Source organism: Eptatretus burgeri, chromosome 13 (assembly GCF_056783735.1).
Source record: "Eptatretus burgeri isolate ZD-2024b chromosome 13, Ebu_testis_v1, whole genome shotgun sequence".
Classification (NCBI taxonomy): domain Eukaryota; kingdom Metazoa; phylum Chordata; class Myxini; order Myxiniformes; family Myxinidae; genus Eptatretus; species Eptatretus burgeri.
Genome location: NC_140973.1, coordinates 16,500,671 through 16,519,390, shown reverse-complemented (window position 1 = coordinate 16,519,390; position 18,720 = coordinate 16,500,671). Strand labels below are relative to the sequence as shown.

The window sequence follows — 18,720 nt, the reverse complement described above, 5'->3', positions numbered from 1 at the left end:
GTGGATGGCAGTGATATTGCATCGTGGGAAACGTTTGTGACTGATGATAAAAATAATAAAAGTTTGACGTGGCACGTCCTTCGGCTTTTGAATACGTCACATCCGCTAATACAGAAGCTGGTGTTGAAGGTACTGACTGGGTTTTTTTCCCCTTATTTGACACCGGGTTTCTGTTGTTTAGTTCATTTAATTTCACTTCACCTGATTTAATTTTACTTGAAGGAGTGAGAGTCCAGCTTTATGAAACGATATTTGAGGTCGTGGATATATTCAGTCCGAAGGTTGAGCCATTAAGCTTGCCACGCATTGAAGTCTAAAACGTTACTGAAGTACGTATTAGATCAACATGTGTAATATTTTTTGGAGTGTTTATTAATTTATTGACTCGTTATTTGTGAGAAATTGGAATATAAAAAATACAACCCTTTATTACACGATATTTGTGGTAATGTGGTTGTGGATTGTGGTGACACTGATGGTGATTCATGTTTGAAGGACTTGATGGGCGTGAGGAATTTTCTAATTTATAACGAAGTGGATCTTTACTGTACAAAGAACATTAAACTTCATCGTCATCCGAAGTGATCATTCAATTACTGCTGCTCCTGCGATGAAGACCTCCTGATACGTTCCTGTTGTGGGAGATCATTGGTTTTACTCACACAAACGAGTCCATACAAGCAAATACCACCCATCGGGTTCGTTGGAGGGAAAACTGGAAGAGGAGGGAGAGGGAGGAGGTGGAGGGGGGAAAGGGTGAGTGAGGGAGGGTTAGTAGGGGTGGGTGAGGGAGGGTGAGTTGGGGTGGGTGAGCGAGGAGGGAGGGAGGGTGAGTTGGGGTGGGTGAGCGAGGAGGGAGGGAGGGTGAGTTGGGGTGGGTGAGGGAGGAGGTGGAGGGGGAAAGGGTGAGTGAGGGAGGGTTAGTAGGGGTGGGTGAGGGAGGGTGAGTTGGGGTGGGTGAGCGAGGAGGGAGGGAGGGTGAGTTGGGGTGGGTGAGCGAGGAGGGAGGGAGGGTGAGTTGGGGTGGGTGAGCGAGGAGGGAGGGAGGGTGAGTTGGGGTGGGTGAGCGAGGAGGGAGGGAGGGAGGGTGAGTTGGGGTGGGTGAGCGAGTGGGAGGGAGGGAGGGGGAGTGGTGGGTGAGCGAGGAGGGAGGGAGGGAGGGTGAGTTGGGGTGGGTGAGCGAGGAGGGAGGGAGGGTGAATAGGGGTGGGGGAGCGAGGAGGGAGGGAAGGTGAGTAGGGGTGGAGCAGCGAGAAAGGAGGGAGGGTGAGTAGGGTGAGGGAGCGAGGAGGTGGGGAGGGTGAGTAGGTTGGGGGAGTGAGGAGGTGGGGAGGGTGAGTGGAATGGGGGAGCAAGCAGGGAGGGAGAGTAGGGTGGGGGAGCGAGGAAGGGGTGCGAGTAGGGTGGGGGAGCGAGGAGGGGGTGCGAGAAGGGTGGGGGAGCGAGGAGGGGGTGCGAGTAGGGTGGGGGAGCGGGGAGGGGGTGCGAGTAGGGTGGGGGAGCGAGGAGGGGGTGCGAGTAGGGTGGGGGAGCGAGGAAGGGGTGCGAGTAGGGTGGGGGAGCGAGGAGGGGGTGCGAGTAGGGTGGGGGAGCGAGGAGGGGGTGCGAGTAGGGTGGGGGAGCGAGGAGGGGGTGCGAGTAGGGTGGGGGAGCGAGTAGGGTGGGGGAGCGAGGAGGGAGGCAGGGTGAGTAGGGTGGGGGAGCGAGGAGGGAGGCAGGGTGAGGACGGGGTGGGTGAATAGGAGTGGGGAAGCGAGGAGGGAGGGTGAGTAGGGTGGGGGAGCGAGGAGGGAGGGTGAGTAGGGTGGGGAGCGAGGAGGGAGGGTGAGTAGGGTGGGGAGCGAGGAGGGAGGGTGAGTAGGGTGGGGGAGCGAGGAGGGAGGGTGAGTAGGGTGGGGGAGCGAGGAGGGAGGGTGAGTAGGGTGGGGGAGCGAGGAGGTAGGGTGAGTAGGGTGGGGGAGCGAGGAGGGAGGGTGAGTAGGGTGGGGGAGCGAGGAGGGAGGGTGAGTAGGGTGGGGGAGCGAGGGAGGGAGGGTGAGTAGGGTGGGGGAGCGAGGAGGGAGGGTGAGTAGGGTGGGGGAGCGAGGAGGGAGGGTGAGTAGGGTGGGGAGCGAGGAGGGAGGGTGAGTAGGGTGGGGGAGCGAGGAGGGAGGGTGAGTAGGGTGGGGGAGCGAGGAGGGAGGGTGAGTAGGGTGGGGAGCGAGGAGGGAGGGTGAGTAGGGTGGGGAGCGAGGAGGGAGGGTGAGTAGGGAGGGTGAGTAGGGTGGGGGAGCGAGGAGGGAGGGTGAGTAGGGTGGGGGAGCGAGGAGGGAGGGTGAGTAGGGTGGGGGAGCGAGGAGGGAGGGTGAGTAGGGTGGGGGAGCGAGGAGGGAGGGTGAGTAGGGTGGGGGAGCGAGGAGGGAGGGTGAGTAGGGTGGGGGAGCGAGGAGGGAGGGTGAGTAGGGTGGGGGAGCGAGGAGGGAGGGTGAGTAGGGTGGGGGAGCGAGGAGGGAGGGTGAGTAGGGTGGGGGTGCGAGGAGGGAGGGTGAGTAGGGTGGGGGAGCGAGGAGGGAGGGTGAGTAGGGTGGGGGTGCGAGGAGGGAGGGTGAGTAGGGTGGGGTGCGAGGAGGGAGGGTGAGTAGGGTGGGGTGCGAGGAGGGAGGGTGAGTAGGGTGGGGAAGCGAGGAGGGAGGGTGAGTAGAGTGGGGAAGCGAGGAGGGAGGGTGAGTAGGGTGGGGGAGCGAGGAGGGAGGGTGAGTAGGGTGGGGGAGCGAGGAGGGAGGGTGAGTAGGGTGGGGGAGCGAGGAGGGAGGGTGAGTAGGGTGGGGGAGCGAGGAGGGAGGGTGAGTAGGGTGGGGAGCGAGGAGGGAGGGTGAGTAGGGTGGGGAAGCGAGGAGGGAGGGTGAGTAGGGTGGGGGAGCGAGGAGGGGGGTGAGTAGGGTGGGGGAGCGAGGAGGGAGGGTGAGTAGGGTGGGGGTGCGAGGAGGGAGGGTGAGTAGGGTGGGGGTGCGAGGAGGGAGGGTGAGTAGGGTGGGGGTGCGAGGAGGGAGGGTGAGTAGGGTGGGGTGGGGTGTGAGGAGGGAGGGTGAGTAGGGTGGGGTGGGGTGTGAGGAGGGAGGGTGAGTAGGGTGGGGTGCGAGGAGGGAGGGTGAGTAGGGTGAGGTGCGAGGAGGGAGGGTGGGGAGCGAGGAGGGAGGCAGGGTGAGGAAGGGGTGGGTGAGCGAGGAGGGAGGGAGGGGGAGTAGGGGTGGGTGAGCGAGGAGGAAGGGTGAGTAGGGGTGGGTGAGCGAGGAGGAAGGGTGAGTAGGGGTGGGTGAGCGAGGAGGAAGGGTGAGTAGGGGTGGGTGAGCGAGGAGGAAGGGTGAGTAGGGGAGGGGGAGCGAGGAGGGACGGTGGGTGAATAAGAGTGGGGGAGCAAGGAGGAAGGGTGAGTAGGATGGGGGAGCGAGGAGGGAGGGAGGGTGAGGAAGGGGTGGGGAAGCGAGGAGGGAGAGTGCGTGAGGAGGTGTGAGGGAGCGAGGAAGGAGGGTGGGTGAGGAGGAGTAGGGGAGAGAGGAGGGAGGGACAATGAGGAGGGGTGGGGGAGCGATGAGGGAGGGAGAGTGAGGAGGGGTGGGGAAAGGGAGGGAGAGTGAGGAGGGGTGGGGGAAGGGAGGGAGAGTGGGGAGGGGTGGGGGAAGGGAAGGAAGCGAGGGGTGAGAGGAAGGGAAGGCAGATGTGCGGTGGAGCGTTAATTACGATTCATGCTCTCATCAAAACGGTCATAATATGGAATAGGCAAAGCCGAGAAGCGAGCGTAGAATTCTTCTTGCATTCGCTTCTTAAATATATCAAATTAAAGACTTTTTGCTATGAAAAAATAAATATTACCTTCACATTACTTTCACAACAACAACTACACCGCCTTGAACAGGATATCGTATGCAAAAATAAATATTACCTCAACATTACCTTCACAACAACAACTACACTGCCCAGAACAGGATCTCATCTGAAAAAAAAAATTTCCTCAACATTACCTTCACAACGCCAACTCCACCGCCTGGAACAGGATCTCATCTAAAAAAAAAATACTAGAAGCAAACGTAGTATTCTTATTACATTCGCTTCTGACTTTACCTATAACTTGTTCACAACTGTATACGCAATTTCCGGTTACTTCGGCCTGGATTCGGGATCAGCGATCAAATAACGTAAATCACGATGAAAAATTATTTTTTGTTGATGCGGGAGATATCTTTAATATGGAAAATGCAAATCCTCAAAGCGAACGTAGAATTCTTCTTCCATTCGCTTCTTAAATATATCAAATTAAACCGTCTTTTTGCGATGAAAAAATAAATATTACCTCAACATTACCTTCACAACAACAACTACACCGCCTAGAACAGGATCTCGTATGCAAAAATAAATATGACCTCAACATTACCTTCAGGTCAGGTCAGGTATGGGAGCATGTGCCAGAACAGCACGTCGCTGCGTCCACTTTCCGCCGGTACTCCAGGGGCCTTCGTCTGGCCAACCCCCAGGCAGATGCCAGGCCCATCCCCATCTCCTTGAGATGATGGTCAACCTGTTGCAACCATGAGGCACGTGGTCGACCCACTGGCCTCCTCCACTCATGAGACTCCCTCGCTGAGAGAATCTGGTGAGCAGGATCAGAGTCAGGAAAACGAGCCACATGTCCATACAGCCGCAACTGACGCTCACGGACTATGCAGGTAACAAATCTCATCCGAGTCTCTCTCAGCAACCGCTCGTTGGACACAAAATCAGACCAGCGATAGCCAAGGATTCTCCGAAGAGACCTGGTACCAAAGGAATTAAGTCTCCGTCTCAGATCCTTGGTCAGAGTCCAAGTCTCGCACCCATAGAGCAAGACTGGAAGTACCAAGGACCTGAAGACTCGGACTTTCGTCCTCCCGCACAGGTACCGGCAGCGCCACACCCCATGATCCAGTGAATCCATGACTCCCTAGGCCCGACCCAGACGTCTATTGACCTCTGACTCGCAGCCAGCAGAGACATGAATATCACTGCCAAGGTAAGTGAATCTCTCCACGACCTCAACATCCTCACCACAAACAGACACAGACAGGACAGCAGCATCCAAGATGTCACCGAAAGCCTGGATCTTAGTTTTGACCCAAGAAACCCGTAATCCCAACGGCTCCGACTCCTCATTCAGCACCTCGAGGGCCCCCAAGAGGATGTCTAAAGTCTCCGCAAAGATGACTGCATCATCTGCAAAGTCAAGGTCCGAGATCTTGACATTCCCAAATGACGCACCGCAACTTGATCTCTCCGACATCCTCCCTAGAATCCAGTCCATACAAGTGCTGAAAAGTGTGGGGGCCAGTACACATCCCTGACGAACTCCAGTAACAACTGGAAATAAGTCAGAGATGGTACCACCACACTTCACAGCACTCTCAGTACCGGAGTAGAGTTCAGACATCAGATCGATCCGTTTTGGTGGCACCCCACGAAGACCAAGAATCCTCCAGAGGACATCCCGATTCACTGAATCGAACGCTTTGCAGAGATCAACATAGGCTGCAAGCAGCCCCTGCCGAAACTCTCGTCTGCGTTCGGTGAGGACACGAAGTGCAAGGATACGGTCAATCGTTGACCTCTTTGGTGTAAAGCCTGACTGCTCAAGCAGATGGTGGCGAACCCTATCGAGAATTATCCGAGCAAAGACCTTGCCTGGCACTGAGAGCAGCGTCACCCCTCGGTAGTTGTTGTAGTCTTGGCGATCACCCTTCCCTTTCCAGAGAGGGACAACAAGGCCCCTCTTCCAGTCAGTTGGGATGATGCCTGTGTTCCAGGCAGAGCACAAAACTGCATGCAACGACACGAGTGCAGCATTTCCACCAGCCTTGAGAAGTTCGGCATGGATGCCACAGATCCCTGGAGCTTTGCCCCGTTTCAACTGGTTTACCGCAGCCCGTGTTTCCACAAGCGTAGGTGGACCACAGTTGATTCGAGGGTCAGCAACAGGGATTGTAACACCCTTGACGTCCAACTCGACAGTTGGGGGATCAGCCTGGTACAACCGCTCAAAGTAACCGGCCCAGCGGGCCTTCACTTCAGACTCCTCTGTCAAGAGCCTACCACTCTCTGCTCGAACTGTAGTGCTCCGAGGGATGGGCTTGGATGAACGTAATGCGCGAATTCCCCTGTAAGCGGGACGAGAATCACCTGTCCACAGGTGATGCTCTACCCCCTCACAGATTCCTCGCACATAGGCCTCCTTGTCCACCCTCAGTGCACGTACAGTTTTACGCCTCAGCTCCCTGAACAGCTCAGCTCTGCCATTCAGCCTGGCCCTGCGACTCTGGTCAATGGTATCCAGTGTCCCTTGAGAGACAAAATTCTTCTTTGCCCTGCGGTGAACTCCAAGGCATCCACCGGCAACATCAAGGATGGTGGTCTTGAAGGCGCTCCACAACTCTTCAGGATTCCTCGAAGCAACCAGACCCTCCGAATCTCCACTCAGCCTGTTCGCAAACTCCTCAGCTACTCTCTCATCCCTGAGCTTGGCAACATCCAGCCTCGGCTGGGATGGTACCATTCTCCAGGATTTAAGGTGCAGCTTTAGAGTTGCTACAACAAGCCTGTGGTCAGTATTGAGGAACTGAGCACTCCGGTAGACCCTGCAGTTCTGGATCATCCTCCAACGACCGTCAATGAGGACATGGTCAATCTCCTTTGCCACACCGCCAGCGTTGGAATACCAAGTCCAGCGATGAGCTTGTGGGCGCTGAAACCATGAACCAGCCACCCTAAGTCCATGACTTCTTGCAAAGTCAAGGAACTTAGTGCTATTCTGGTTCATAGTTCCTGACTCATGGGGACCAACACACACCTCATAACCATCCCTATCAGTTCCAGTCGATGCATTGAAATCCCCCAAGACTAGAAGTGTATCTCGTCTGGGGCACTGATCAACCACAGACTCGAGTGTGGCGTAGAATGCATCCTTCACGGTGAGATCACTCGCCTCAGTCGGAGCATAAACAGAGACCAGGGAAATGACACCTAAGGAGTGACGAATCCTTAATCTCATAATACGCTCGTTGACCGGTGTTACCTCAATTATCATTGGGGTCAGCTTATTGGACACAGCTACAGCAACGCCTTGGGTATGGTAACCATCAGAGCGACCAGACCAATAGTAGGTGTAACCACCCACCATTATCTCGCCGCAATCCGGTCTCCGAACCTCAGAGAGAGCTGCAATCCCGATGTCCAAACGCTTGAGCTCAGATGATAACAGAGACAGGTGATCATCCTCTCTTAGGGATAGGACATTCCAGGCACCCACCCGAAGGGACCGCCTCAGGTTAACCCAAGGAGACCACCGTCTGGTGGACGACACCTCAGCACCACTCCGACACACTCTCCCGCAATCTGACCCAGGGATGTCACCCCGTGGTTTCCCTCCTATCAAAGATTGGGGGTCCCGAAGGCTTTGCCCCAATCCCTTCATCCGGTGAGCTGCCCTGCGAAGGGAAGTTGCACAGGAGGTCCTCCCACGGAGTGGGTTTTCAGATTTTTTTGCGTTTTTGCATTTTGCGGAATGAAGGGTTTTACGGTGGCCGGAGTGCAAATCCTGCCACCAACCTCCTAATAAGAAGTGACCCAACTGCAGGAGGACGTCCGCAGACACAGTTGGGCACTAGATATGGATGGCCGTTGGCTCACAAGGAGCTCCTCCGCCCTTTGACAGGTTTTGTTTTTAATCCTGATGGGTGTCCATATCCAAACACCCTCCTCACCAGAAAACCTGGTTGGGGAGACGGTTTAGTCGCCGACAACCCGACCATGGAACAGGTTAGTACAGGTTTACATGGTACCTGTAGCAGGTCACAGATCGAACCTGACCTGACCTGACATACATATATACATTACCTTCACAACAACAACTACACTGCCGAGAACAGGATCTCATCTGAAAAAAAAATTTCCTCAACATTATACCTTAACATTACCTTCACAACGCCAACTACACCGCCGAGAACAGGATCTCATCTAAAAAAAAAAATACTAGAAGCAAACGTAGTATTCTTATTACATTCGCCTCTGACTTTACCTATAACTTGTTCACAACTGTATACGCAATTTCCGGTGACTTCGGCCTGGATTCGGGATCAGCGATCAAATAACGTAAATCACGATAAAAAATTATTTTTTGATGATGCGGGAGATATCTTTAATATGGAATAGGCAAATCCTCGAAGCGAACGTAGAATTCTTCTTACATTCGCTTCTTAAATATATCAAATTAAACCGTCGTTTTGCGATGAAAAAATAAATATTACATCAACATTATACCTCAACATTACCTTCACAACAACTACACCGCCTAGAACAGGATCTCATCTGCAAAAAGAAATATTACATCAACATTATACCTCAACAATACCTTCACAACAACAACTACACCTCCTAGAAGAGGATCTCATCTGCAAAAAGAAATATTACATCAACATTATACCTCAACAATACCTTCACAACAACAACTAAACCGCCTAGAACAGGATCTCATCTAAAAAATAAATACTCGAAGTGAACGTAGTATTCTTCTTACATTCGTTTCTGACTTTACCTACAACTTGTTCACAACTGTATACGCAATTTCCGGTTACTTCGGCCTGGATTCGGAATGAGCGATCAAATAATGTAAATCACGAATAAAAATTATTTTTTGATGATGCGGGAGATATCTTTATTAAAATCAGTGGAGGAAATATACACCATGTCTGATATTATTTGGGTCTTTCATGTCTCCGACGATGCCTTTATCTCCCGGCATGCATCATTCCCCATGACAAAAACCGGAAACCAAAAAAACCGGAAGCAAAAGGGTAATAGCCAACGACACGGATTCACAATTGGCAGGGTATTGTGTTGTTTTTGTTGTTTCCTATTTTCTCATGTGCACTCGTTAAGTAGTATTCACAAGATAGAAATAAAACCCAATCGTGTTTATACACCGCACAGCGTTTAAAAACAACCGGAAGCAAAAGGTCATAGCTAACGACACGGATTCCAAATAGCCAGGGGTATTGTGTTGTTGTTTCCTATTCTCTCACGTGCATGCGTTAAGTATGAAGCTCACTGCGTTCACTATTAAACACCGCCCGGAGACACCTGGAAATTAAATAAATTAAATAAAGTTACTGCCAGGAGACACCCAGAAATAAAATAAAATTAATTAATTTTGTCGCCCGGAGTGGCTGGAAATTAAATAAAGTAAATAAAGTTACCCCCCCCCCCCCCCGAGACGCTCGGAGAAGTCTGGAAATTAAATAAATTAAATAATGTTACTGCCCAGAGACGCCCAGAAATATAATAAAGTTACCGCCTGGAGAAGCCCGGAGATGTGTTTTAGCGAATGAACACACTTTTTTTTCGCAGTTTCAGATGAAAACTCTGATGATGTTCTTGATGGCCAAATTAAATTTAAATGTAGTTCTATTTAATTGTTTATGATGCAGTTATTCTTTTTCTCATAATTATTACCTCCGCCATCGAAGGTGAAGGAGGTTGTTTTCACCCCTGTCTGTCTGTCTATTTGTTTGTCTATCTGTTTGTGTGCAGGATATCTCAAAAAGTTGTGGACGGATCCGGATAAAATTTGGTGCGAAAGTTGTGTGTGTGACGAGGACAAACTGATTAGATTTTGGTGAAGATCCGGATCTAGGTCCGGTTACTAGAATTTTAAAGTGATTCTTCACCATTGAGAGATAGGGCCAAAAATGATACATTGCATGATATCTCAAAAAAGTTGTGGATGGTTTCAAATGAAACTTCGTGGACAGGTTGAGTGTGTGACAAGGACAAATGGATTCAATTTTGTTGAAGATCCGAATCCGGATCTGGATACAAGAATTATTTAATTTTTAAAGTGATTCTTCACCATTGAGAGATAGGGTCAAAAAAGATATATAGCATGATATTTCAAAAATGTATGAGGCCTGATATGTTCTCTTAGATCAGGCGTTGCGGTGCAGAGGTATGTTCTCTACTGAGTGGCCTTCTAGTTTATTTTGTACACTCATGATCCTCACGTTCCCTGTCTGTCTATCTTGTTTTTTTCCGCTCAACTGGAATGTAGTTCCTGGGAGGTTATAGGATAGCACGTTGTCCGTCTGTCAGTCCGTCCGTCCACAAACACTTGCAACAACTTCTCCGAAACCACACACATGATTTTGATGAAACTTGACTACAGCATAGCCTTTATCACCCGTGATGTACCAAAGTTTGTTCACGGCATTAAAGAAACAATCCGTTGGTGTTTACTTTGTTTTCCATTAAATATTTTGTGAGTTATCCACGCCTACCAGTGGTTCCCTGGTTTTCTTATCCAGGCGCTACCAGGTGAGCGTCCAAGGGTATTGCCCCCATGTTTTAAATCCAGCATCGAGGCTTGTGAAAGAGTGAGACAACAGAATGGACAAGGACGCAAGAACTTGAAAATAACGGCAGAAATAAATGGGGGAATCGACCAACGGCTGGGATGAGGCACAAAAAACAGAGGGTAACCATGAGGGACGAGGGATGTCGGGAAGAATTAGGGTGGGATAGGACAAGGGGATGAAAAACAGGGTAGACAAGATTGTTGCAGCTGCAAACTCTGATGTGGAAGAAATTGAAATGATATAATGCGTTGGGCATGTGGAATGATTGGGGGGGGGGGGTGTTAGAAAAGATGTTTTTTGATTGGGGAAGGGGATGAGTGAAATGGCCTAATGATATAATATTGTGATGAACAGATGTCTTGAAGACCTGGAAGGAAGAAAGAGATTTGATAGAATGTGTCGCCAATTTTAATCACTAGATGTTTCATGTCCCCTAAGAATTGAAAATGTTAATTGGTTAATTACGAATGTAAATATGCAGGGGTTCGGGAAAATCAAAACATATCGCACATTGTATGGAGTGAAATATTACAGGGAAATTACAATTGACGGATGTTTGTCCTGTCGTTTAATCTTCCGTTTTGTCGTGGTTTCTGTACTGTCCTCATCGCTCTATTCCGTGTCCTTTGACCTGGCTTTTTTGCAGATGTTGGTGTCTTCGGCATCGTCGGTCGTCCATCGGTCGATGTAATAGTTTTCTTTGTCGGTGAGCAGTGTCGCAGGAATTTCAGCAGGTGCTGTTTCTTCTTCTGATCCGTCTTTGCCCGCCAATTTGAGTCCGAGATGCGATATTGCGTCATCGTTGGTGCCAGGTTGAAATTCCCCATGCCGTGGAGTGCTTGTCTGACGTCTGCATATTGGAGTCTTACAATGTCATGTGGTCACTCCACGAGTGCTGGTGCCTTCATGGTTTTCCAGTCGGGTGACAGCTTCAGTATGTGGTTCATGGTCCACATACTGAATTCCGTTCATGGTCCACATACTTCAGTATGTGGTCCGCATGCATTGTTGGTCCAATGTTGCTGAATCGATTGCATCAGGGTTGGCTTCACAACATAGTCCTTCAATTTGTCGGTGATCTGTCGGAAATAGTTCTCGAATGCCGGGAGTCTGGTGGCATATTTAGTGCTGAGGAGAAGAACCGTTTCGTCGAATGTGTATTGGCCAGGAGACTCCAGCAGTCTGTTTGGGCCGAATATGGCTGTAATGACAGCATTCTTGTCTTGGGCGTTGACACCAACTTTCCTTTCCAGGTAGTGTCCCATGTTTTCTCTGATGTGATGCATACATAAAGTGTGGGTAGCGTCGGGGAAGCAAATTTTGAGCACTTTCATGAATGCCTTCTCCTCATCCGAACCAATAACAAGGTGCACCCCGTTAATCTCCGATGCTGTTATGTTCAGTCTGAGGGCACTCTTGAGATGTGCCAAGAAACTGTGGTCCATCTTGAATTCACCGTCCCAACGAAGGAAAACAGGTCCCAGGAAAATTGGAGCCATGTTCGTTGATGTCCGTTAGAGTAAATCATTCTTGAATACAAGGAGTGTCACATAGCAAGGGCCGAGATTACATGTCCTGTTGATGCCGATCGCACATGATTCAATAGTTTGTCCTGTCATCAGCCGTCGCATTTCCAATACTTGTTCATCAGTGTATGCAATAATGCATGGATGTTTCCCTTTCATCTAGATTATTTCCTGAATGAAGTCATGGCTGTGTATATTGTGAGTAAATGCTGGATAATCACGGGGGTGTGGGGGGGGGGGCTGTTGTCAAGTAATACAAAGTGAGCTTTTCGTATACTCCTCTTGGTGCCATCGTTTCAGTCATCTTCAGAGCTTTTTCGATGACCTCAGGGTCTGTCCGTATATATGGTCTCTCTGTGCTCCTATTTGCATTCCCATGAGCTGTTTCCTCCTTCGGGTATGTTCCGGTTTACTCTACTATCATGATGTCATTGCGAGTCCTCGTCGATGTCTTGGTGAAACTGTTCAATCCAAGAAATTTTTCGTTTTTACTTCTTGTCTCTTCAATTTGCTGTAGTTACGTTTCAGAGTCAGTGTATCTACATCAGCAGGTTGTTGGTCAAGGGGCCTCCGGGATGCGTTCACGTATAGACTCTTCTTTTTCTCCACATATGTATACCGTCCGGATAAATCTCTAGTGAAGTAGTGGCTCTTGGTGGTCGATTTCCCATCGTATGCACTGCAGTCGTCCATGAATACTGATTTCATCTTCATTTTCATAAAATTCTTCTGCGACGGAGTACTTGAAGCGGACGATCCCTTGCCTTGTACCACTGATCAATTATCGGCATCTTCGCAATGACAACAGCTAGTCGGTCTGCCTTTTCCTTCGCCTTCTTCCTTTTTGCTGTGCCACTCTCATGCACACGGTGACAGTGACAGTCTGGCTGCTGACTCATTACATTACGTGCTGAAATGAAACAAAAGACAGCGATGAAGAAATAAACTACTTCTACATAATCAAAGCATTTCTAAAACCTAAAAAATGACAGATGTTGAATATATATGTTATATGCTTGCATTTACCTACGATCCAGATAAAAGTTTGACCAAACTCCTGATTTCATTAAAATTACGACTGTTTTAAAAATTGGATGGAAATTGTTGGTATTTATTTAAACAAAAAATTTATTTTCACAAAAATGTGGAGGCCTCCATTTTGTGGATACCCTGGAGCACGTGCTCCACTGACTCTCCCCGAGATGCGGCCCTGCTGGACGTGTCTGGAGACAAATGCTGCCCCGACGCAATCACTACCCGGATGCAATCACTAACCCCGTGTTTCCCAAACTTTTTTGAGCGCGACCCAAATCCGGGTGTGGTGAAAATGTCACGACCCAAGCTTCAATCATCATCTTTTTCCACGAAACATGATATCATAATAAAATCAGACAACCAGTGCTAATACATGCTATATTAGTGCGAGAGGTGTAATTGCAGCTTCGTCTGCATGATGTCTTCGATGCAGGGCTCGATCTTGCTTAGCGCAATGCGCATGTCGTGGCCGGGGTCGAGGTGATTGTGCGCCTTGGTTTTGATGACCATCAGCGCCGAAAAGCCTTGCTCGCACAGATACGTGGTTGCAAATGGGAGCAGAACATTCATGACTTCGGCGCTGATTATGGGCTTTTCTTTCTTGACTGCAGTCCAGAACTCTCCAAGTGATGCTTTGGCATAGAGTTGTCGATGGAACTCGTCGTGATGCAGCTCGATGAACTCTTCCTGCAGTCGATGGACATCCTCAGAGAGGTCGTCAACCTTAGCCTGGAACGGATTCCTGATCCAGTGCTGGGACGCCAGATCTCTGTCCGGGATGTAGCGATCAAACTTGGTGATCAGGTTCTCCAAATGGTTCACCAGGATGGGCTTGATCGCATCGAGCGCTCCAATCTCATCGTCCTCCCACTCCTCCAAGTACTCGTTCAATGACGGAAACGCCGCTGTTCTTCCACGTTCCAGTTTTCCCCTTCCAGAGCAGCAGCTTTTCCTTGAAGGCTGACAGTTTCTCGGAGAGCGTAATGATGTTTTGATCCCTGCCTTGCATGGATGTGTTCAGTTCGTTCACGGAGGCGAAGACGTCGTTGAGGTAGCAGACTTTGAGCATCCAGGGCTTCTCGTGGAACCGGATGGCATGGCGATGGTTCTTCTCGTTGAGGAATATCTGCAGCTCTGTTCATAGCTCCACTACATGACGCAGGACCTTGCCGCGGGAGAGCCATCTCACACTGGAGTAGAAGAGGAGATGTTGGAATTCAGACCCGAAGTCAACACATCTTCTCGAACAGGTGAGAGTTCACGGCGCTGGCTTTGACGAAGTTGACAACAGCGACAACCTCCTGCATCACTGCCGAAAGATCCCGCGACAGATGTTGCGCAGCAAGGTTCTCGTGATGCAAAAGGCAGTGGAAAATTCTGACGTTCGGATTGACTTGCTTGACTCGCGCAGTGAATCCCTGTCGAACACCAAGCATCGCGGGAGCGCCGTCGGTGCACAGGCTGATACAGTTTTCCCAGCTCAGGCCTTCTTCTTGTTGGAAGTTGTCCACGACGTTGAAGGTATCGGCGCCAGTTGTGGTCATTTTCATTGGCGTGCAGAATAGAAATTCTTCCTCGAGGTCCGTCTCACCCTCGTACCTCCCAAAAATCATGAGCTGGTCATCGTTTCCGACATCCGTCGACTCATCGAGTTGGTAGCTCCATTTTCCCGCCTTCTTCATGCGGTCCACCACCTGGTCCTTTATATCTAGCGAAAGGTCGACGATGTGGCTGCGAATCTTGTTGTCGGATAGCGAGATGGACTGCATTTTCTTGGCCGCGTCGTCGCCACAGAAGAGTCTGGCCATGTCCATGGCTGCGGGCTTGACGAGCTGTTCGCTGATCATGTGCGGCTTCATCTTCCTTGCGACGCGCTGCGCGACGAGGTAGGATGCCAGCGTCGCTTGCTTGGCGGCCAAAAGCGCTGGATTCGTCGCCGGCTCAAACCGGCTCCGCTTCAGAGCCGCTTCTCGGCGCTCGAAAAACTCAGGATCCTTGTTGACGTGCTCCGCATGCTTTGTCGCCAGATGCCTCTTCAGTTTGTTTTCCTTCAGCGATTCGTTGGACAGCACTTCGAAGCACAACACACATTGTGGCTTCACAGAACCACGATCAGTGATAGAAGTGAAGCCCACATCCAAAAATGCTTGCTTGTAGGAACGCTTTGCCATCCTGCAAAACGAAATAGGCGACTGGATCAGTCAGTGGAGTCAGTGTCAAGGCTAACTGACACAAAACACGCAACGCAATGTGGAGCAGAAAACTGCACTGCGCAGTCCAGCCAGCAAGGCAGATCACACAAAACAGCGTCTCGACTTGTCGGTCAACCAATGTGAAGTGACCAGACCGAGTTCGTCACCTCACGAAATTACTTCGGTTGCAGAGAGAGCGAGTAATTGGAAAGGCAAGCTGGCGAAATGATTGGCCTGCAGTTAACTGTTTTGGGCGGGTGCAAAGTCCTGAACGGTACTGAACGGCAAGAGTAGGTAGAAACGGAAGTGTCGCTGCACCTCGGGCTAAATTATCGAGTGGAACGGTACCAAACGGCACTGTCCTACGATGTGGCGTTTGCGCGATTGCCTTTTACCCGCTTGATTTATAAAAAAAAAAATTTTTGCCGGGATCCTCGTGACCCATGTTTGGGTCGCGACCCATAGTTTGGGAAACACTTCACTAACCGGACATACATACATACATACATACATGCATACATACATCTGTGTGTGTGGGAGGGTGCTGCTTTGTATTGTGTGAGGTGGAGCAAGGATTACAGAGACAGAGACAGACATGGGTTGGGTGGTGAGTTAACAGAGAGAGAATGTGCTTTATGACACACACACACGCACACGCATACACACGCATACACACGCATACACACGCATACACACGCATACACACGCACACACACGCACACACACGCACACACACGCACACACACGCACACACACGCACACACACGCACACACACGCACACACACGCACACACACGCACACACACGTCCGTGAATTGCAGTAAGGTTTCAGATTCTTCTTTTTGCATATGGCAGCTTGGCTGCTAGGTAGCTATCATTTTGTTGTGGCGCAACTATGCTGCTGATGCTGTGCCCCTTCACCAGTACACTGATGCTCATTTCGCCGACCTTGGAAGGATGACAGGCTGAGTCGACCCCACCTGGGATCCCAAGTCCTCTCGAACTTGGGACTCTGAGATCCCAAGCCAGCCACTCAAACCACTAAGCCAACACCAGGCTTCGTAAGGATTCGGCACACTCGTACAATAATGATCTGGGCATGATGCATGTCAAATGATTTTGGAATTGGACCCAATTTGAAATTTTGGGAATTAAAAGAAGTTTTATGCAAGAGAATAGTACATGATTATATATGTGCATTTGGGAACCATTATTTATTTTTGATACACTTTATCTCTCAAGAACCAAAAAAACCATCTTGGATTAATAAGTAATTAATTAACTAGCAAATACCACCTGTTGCTTTGCTGTGTGTGAGATAGAGACAGACACGCATAAATAGGGATGAGTGGGGGAGGAGGGGGGGACAGGGGGAAGAGAGAGGGGAGAGTGAGTAGGGGTGGCGGGAGTGTTCGGAAGTGTGGGAACCAGGAAGGGGGGGGGGCGGGAGCGAAAGTAAAGGTACCCAGCGTTGCTGTACAACGCCGGGTCTGTCCTCCCACCCCTTCCCCTGCCTCATCCTATGCCTCCCCCTCAATCATCCACCCCAACCCCTACCTCCTCCCACCCACACCTTCCCTCCAGACTCCCACCCCTTTCTGTCCCACCACATCTCACCCCACTCACCTCTGGATTTCCCACCCCACCCATTCCCCTCACTCCTCCCACCTCTTCCCTCCCTCACCCATCCCCTCCTTCTGGACTCCCAGCCCTTCCACATGACAGATGGTGACTTGTTTGTTTATAAGTTATGTATTGTGAGAAAATGACTTTAAAATCCCGAATATGGTGTCATGGTAAAAAAAATTTTTTGTCATGATTAACCATGGGAGCTCAGAGGAATAGCATCACAAAGAAACAAACAACATCTCATTGGGTTTTCATAGAAGATAACACTGCTCCAATCGCTTGATGAAATGAAATGACATCCTCAATGAAAGCAGATCGCACAAACAAGAGAAACAATGCGATCTCGTGTTAAAAACAAAGAAATAAAAATCACACAAGATGACGCCAAGGAACTGTATAACACCGCATGGCCCACACTTTGTTCTTTTAATCCATCGACAAGTTATTACAAAGGAGAAAAGGATGTATATTTTCTTGTATTTATCAGTGACAATGCGTGCAGAAGTGTGGGGCAGTGCAAGTGACTAAATGCATGTGCGCACACACACACACACACACACACACACACACACACACACACACACACACACACACACACACACACACACACACACACACACACACACACACACACACACACACACACACACACACACACTGACAAGCCGGTAGGCGGCGATGGCTCGCCGAGTATGGAAACTCTAAGATATAGAGTAAAATGGATGTCATATAGCGGATGGGGAATCACCTTAAGATTATGCATATCAAATCTCATCCAGTTCCATCTACTGATAACTACTCGGTATCCATTTGAATGAAAAGTACCGAAAATGCGTTTTGAAATCGGAAATCCCCAAAGTTCGAGGGGGTGCTGTGGGTGAACAAAGATTTAAATCTAAAATCCGGCTAGATCGTTTGTGCACAATGTATTCCAGACGATTAGTGCGAATTTTCATGACCATCCGACCATAACCCTAGGAGGAGTAGCATTTGGCGCGAAGGCACCTCCAGCTCTTGCATATTCTCGATTTTTGCGCTAATTGACCTTTGACCTAAGCGAAATCGGTCAATATGTCCTCAGGCAAAGTTGTAGTACTCATTGAGTACCATGAACCTGCAAAGTTTCATTCGTATTGATGCACTCACCTGGTCGCAAGGGGGCCTTCAATTTTCGCCAATTTTCGCGCATACCCTAATTGTAGGGGTGCTGCGGGTAAAGTATTCCATATATCACAAAACCCGGAATATTTTAGATAGAGCATCACCTGTAGATCATTCATGCCAAATTTCATAACCCTACGTGGGATAATGGCTTTCAGAATTGATTTCGCATGAACGGTACCGATTTTGAAGGTTTTTCGGTTGTTGCTAGGGAACCAAAGCGTCCCTAGCAACCATCACAATTTCCAAAGCACTAGGTCATAAGATGTACCTACCACACGAGTTTGGTCAAAATCCGCCCACGTTTACTACCAATTATGCTGATGACAAATAGTCCTGCAGCGTAGTCTATTTCAGATCAATCGTTCAAATTTGCATAAAAGCACCAAAATTGCTACAGATGTAGAATAATGTATTCCGAACAATTCTAGATATGGAGCCACCCGAGATTGTGCCTTGGTGAGCTTCAGCGACCATTTTCCAAAATGGCCGCCATTCTACTTTAGCGAAATTGGCTATATGCTCTTATTTTCTTATTGTATTGGTGGTAGATAGAAGGAAAGTGTAAAATTCAGTAAATTGACCATGAAAAGGTGTATTCAAATATTATGAGCCAGTATTTTCGGTAAAAAGCCATTATTTGATTTGTAAATTGCTGCTCTCCTGAAACTTTTAGCTGAAAAGTACCCATTATTGCCTGCAGAACAAGAGTCAAATGATATTCATCACATTCAATGGGTTTGGAATCAACAAAAATTGCATCATAGA

At 49.5% G+C, this 18,720-nt stretch overlaps 1 protein-coding gene across 6 annotated transcripts in view; it reads left to right on the top strand.

The window, feature by feature from the left end:
- Nucleotides 1-18,720, top strand: part of LOC147013932 (protein transport protein Sec23A) — a 93,981-nt gene continuing 75,261 nt past the window's right edge. The window contains exon 1 of one of the 6 annotated variants that reach the window (XM_085851297.1): nucleotides 1-129. Coding sequence is in view for 4 of the 6 variants with exons in the window: in XM_085851296.1 (XP_085707422.1) it covers nucleotide 329 (1 nt within the window). In the remaining 2 variants the exon portion in view is untranslated. The other 5 variants (XM_085851296.1, XM_085851299.1, XM_085851301.1 and 2 more) reach the window with 5 other exon arrangements.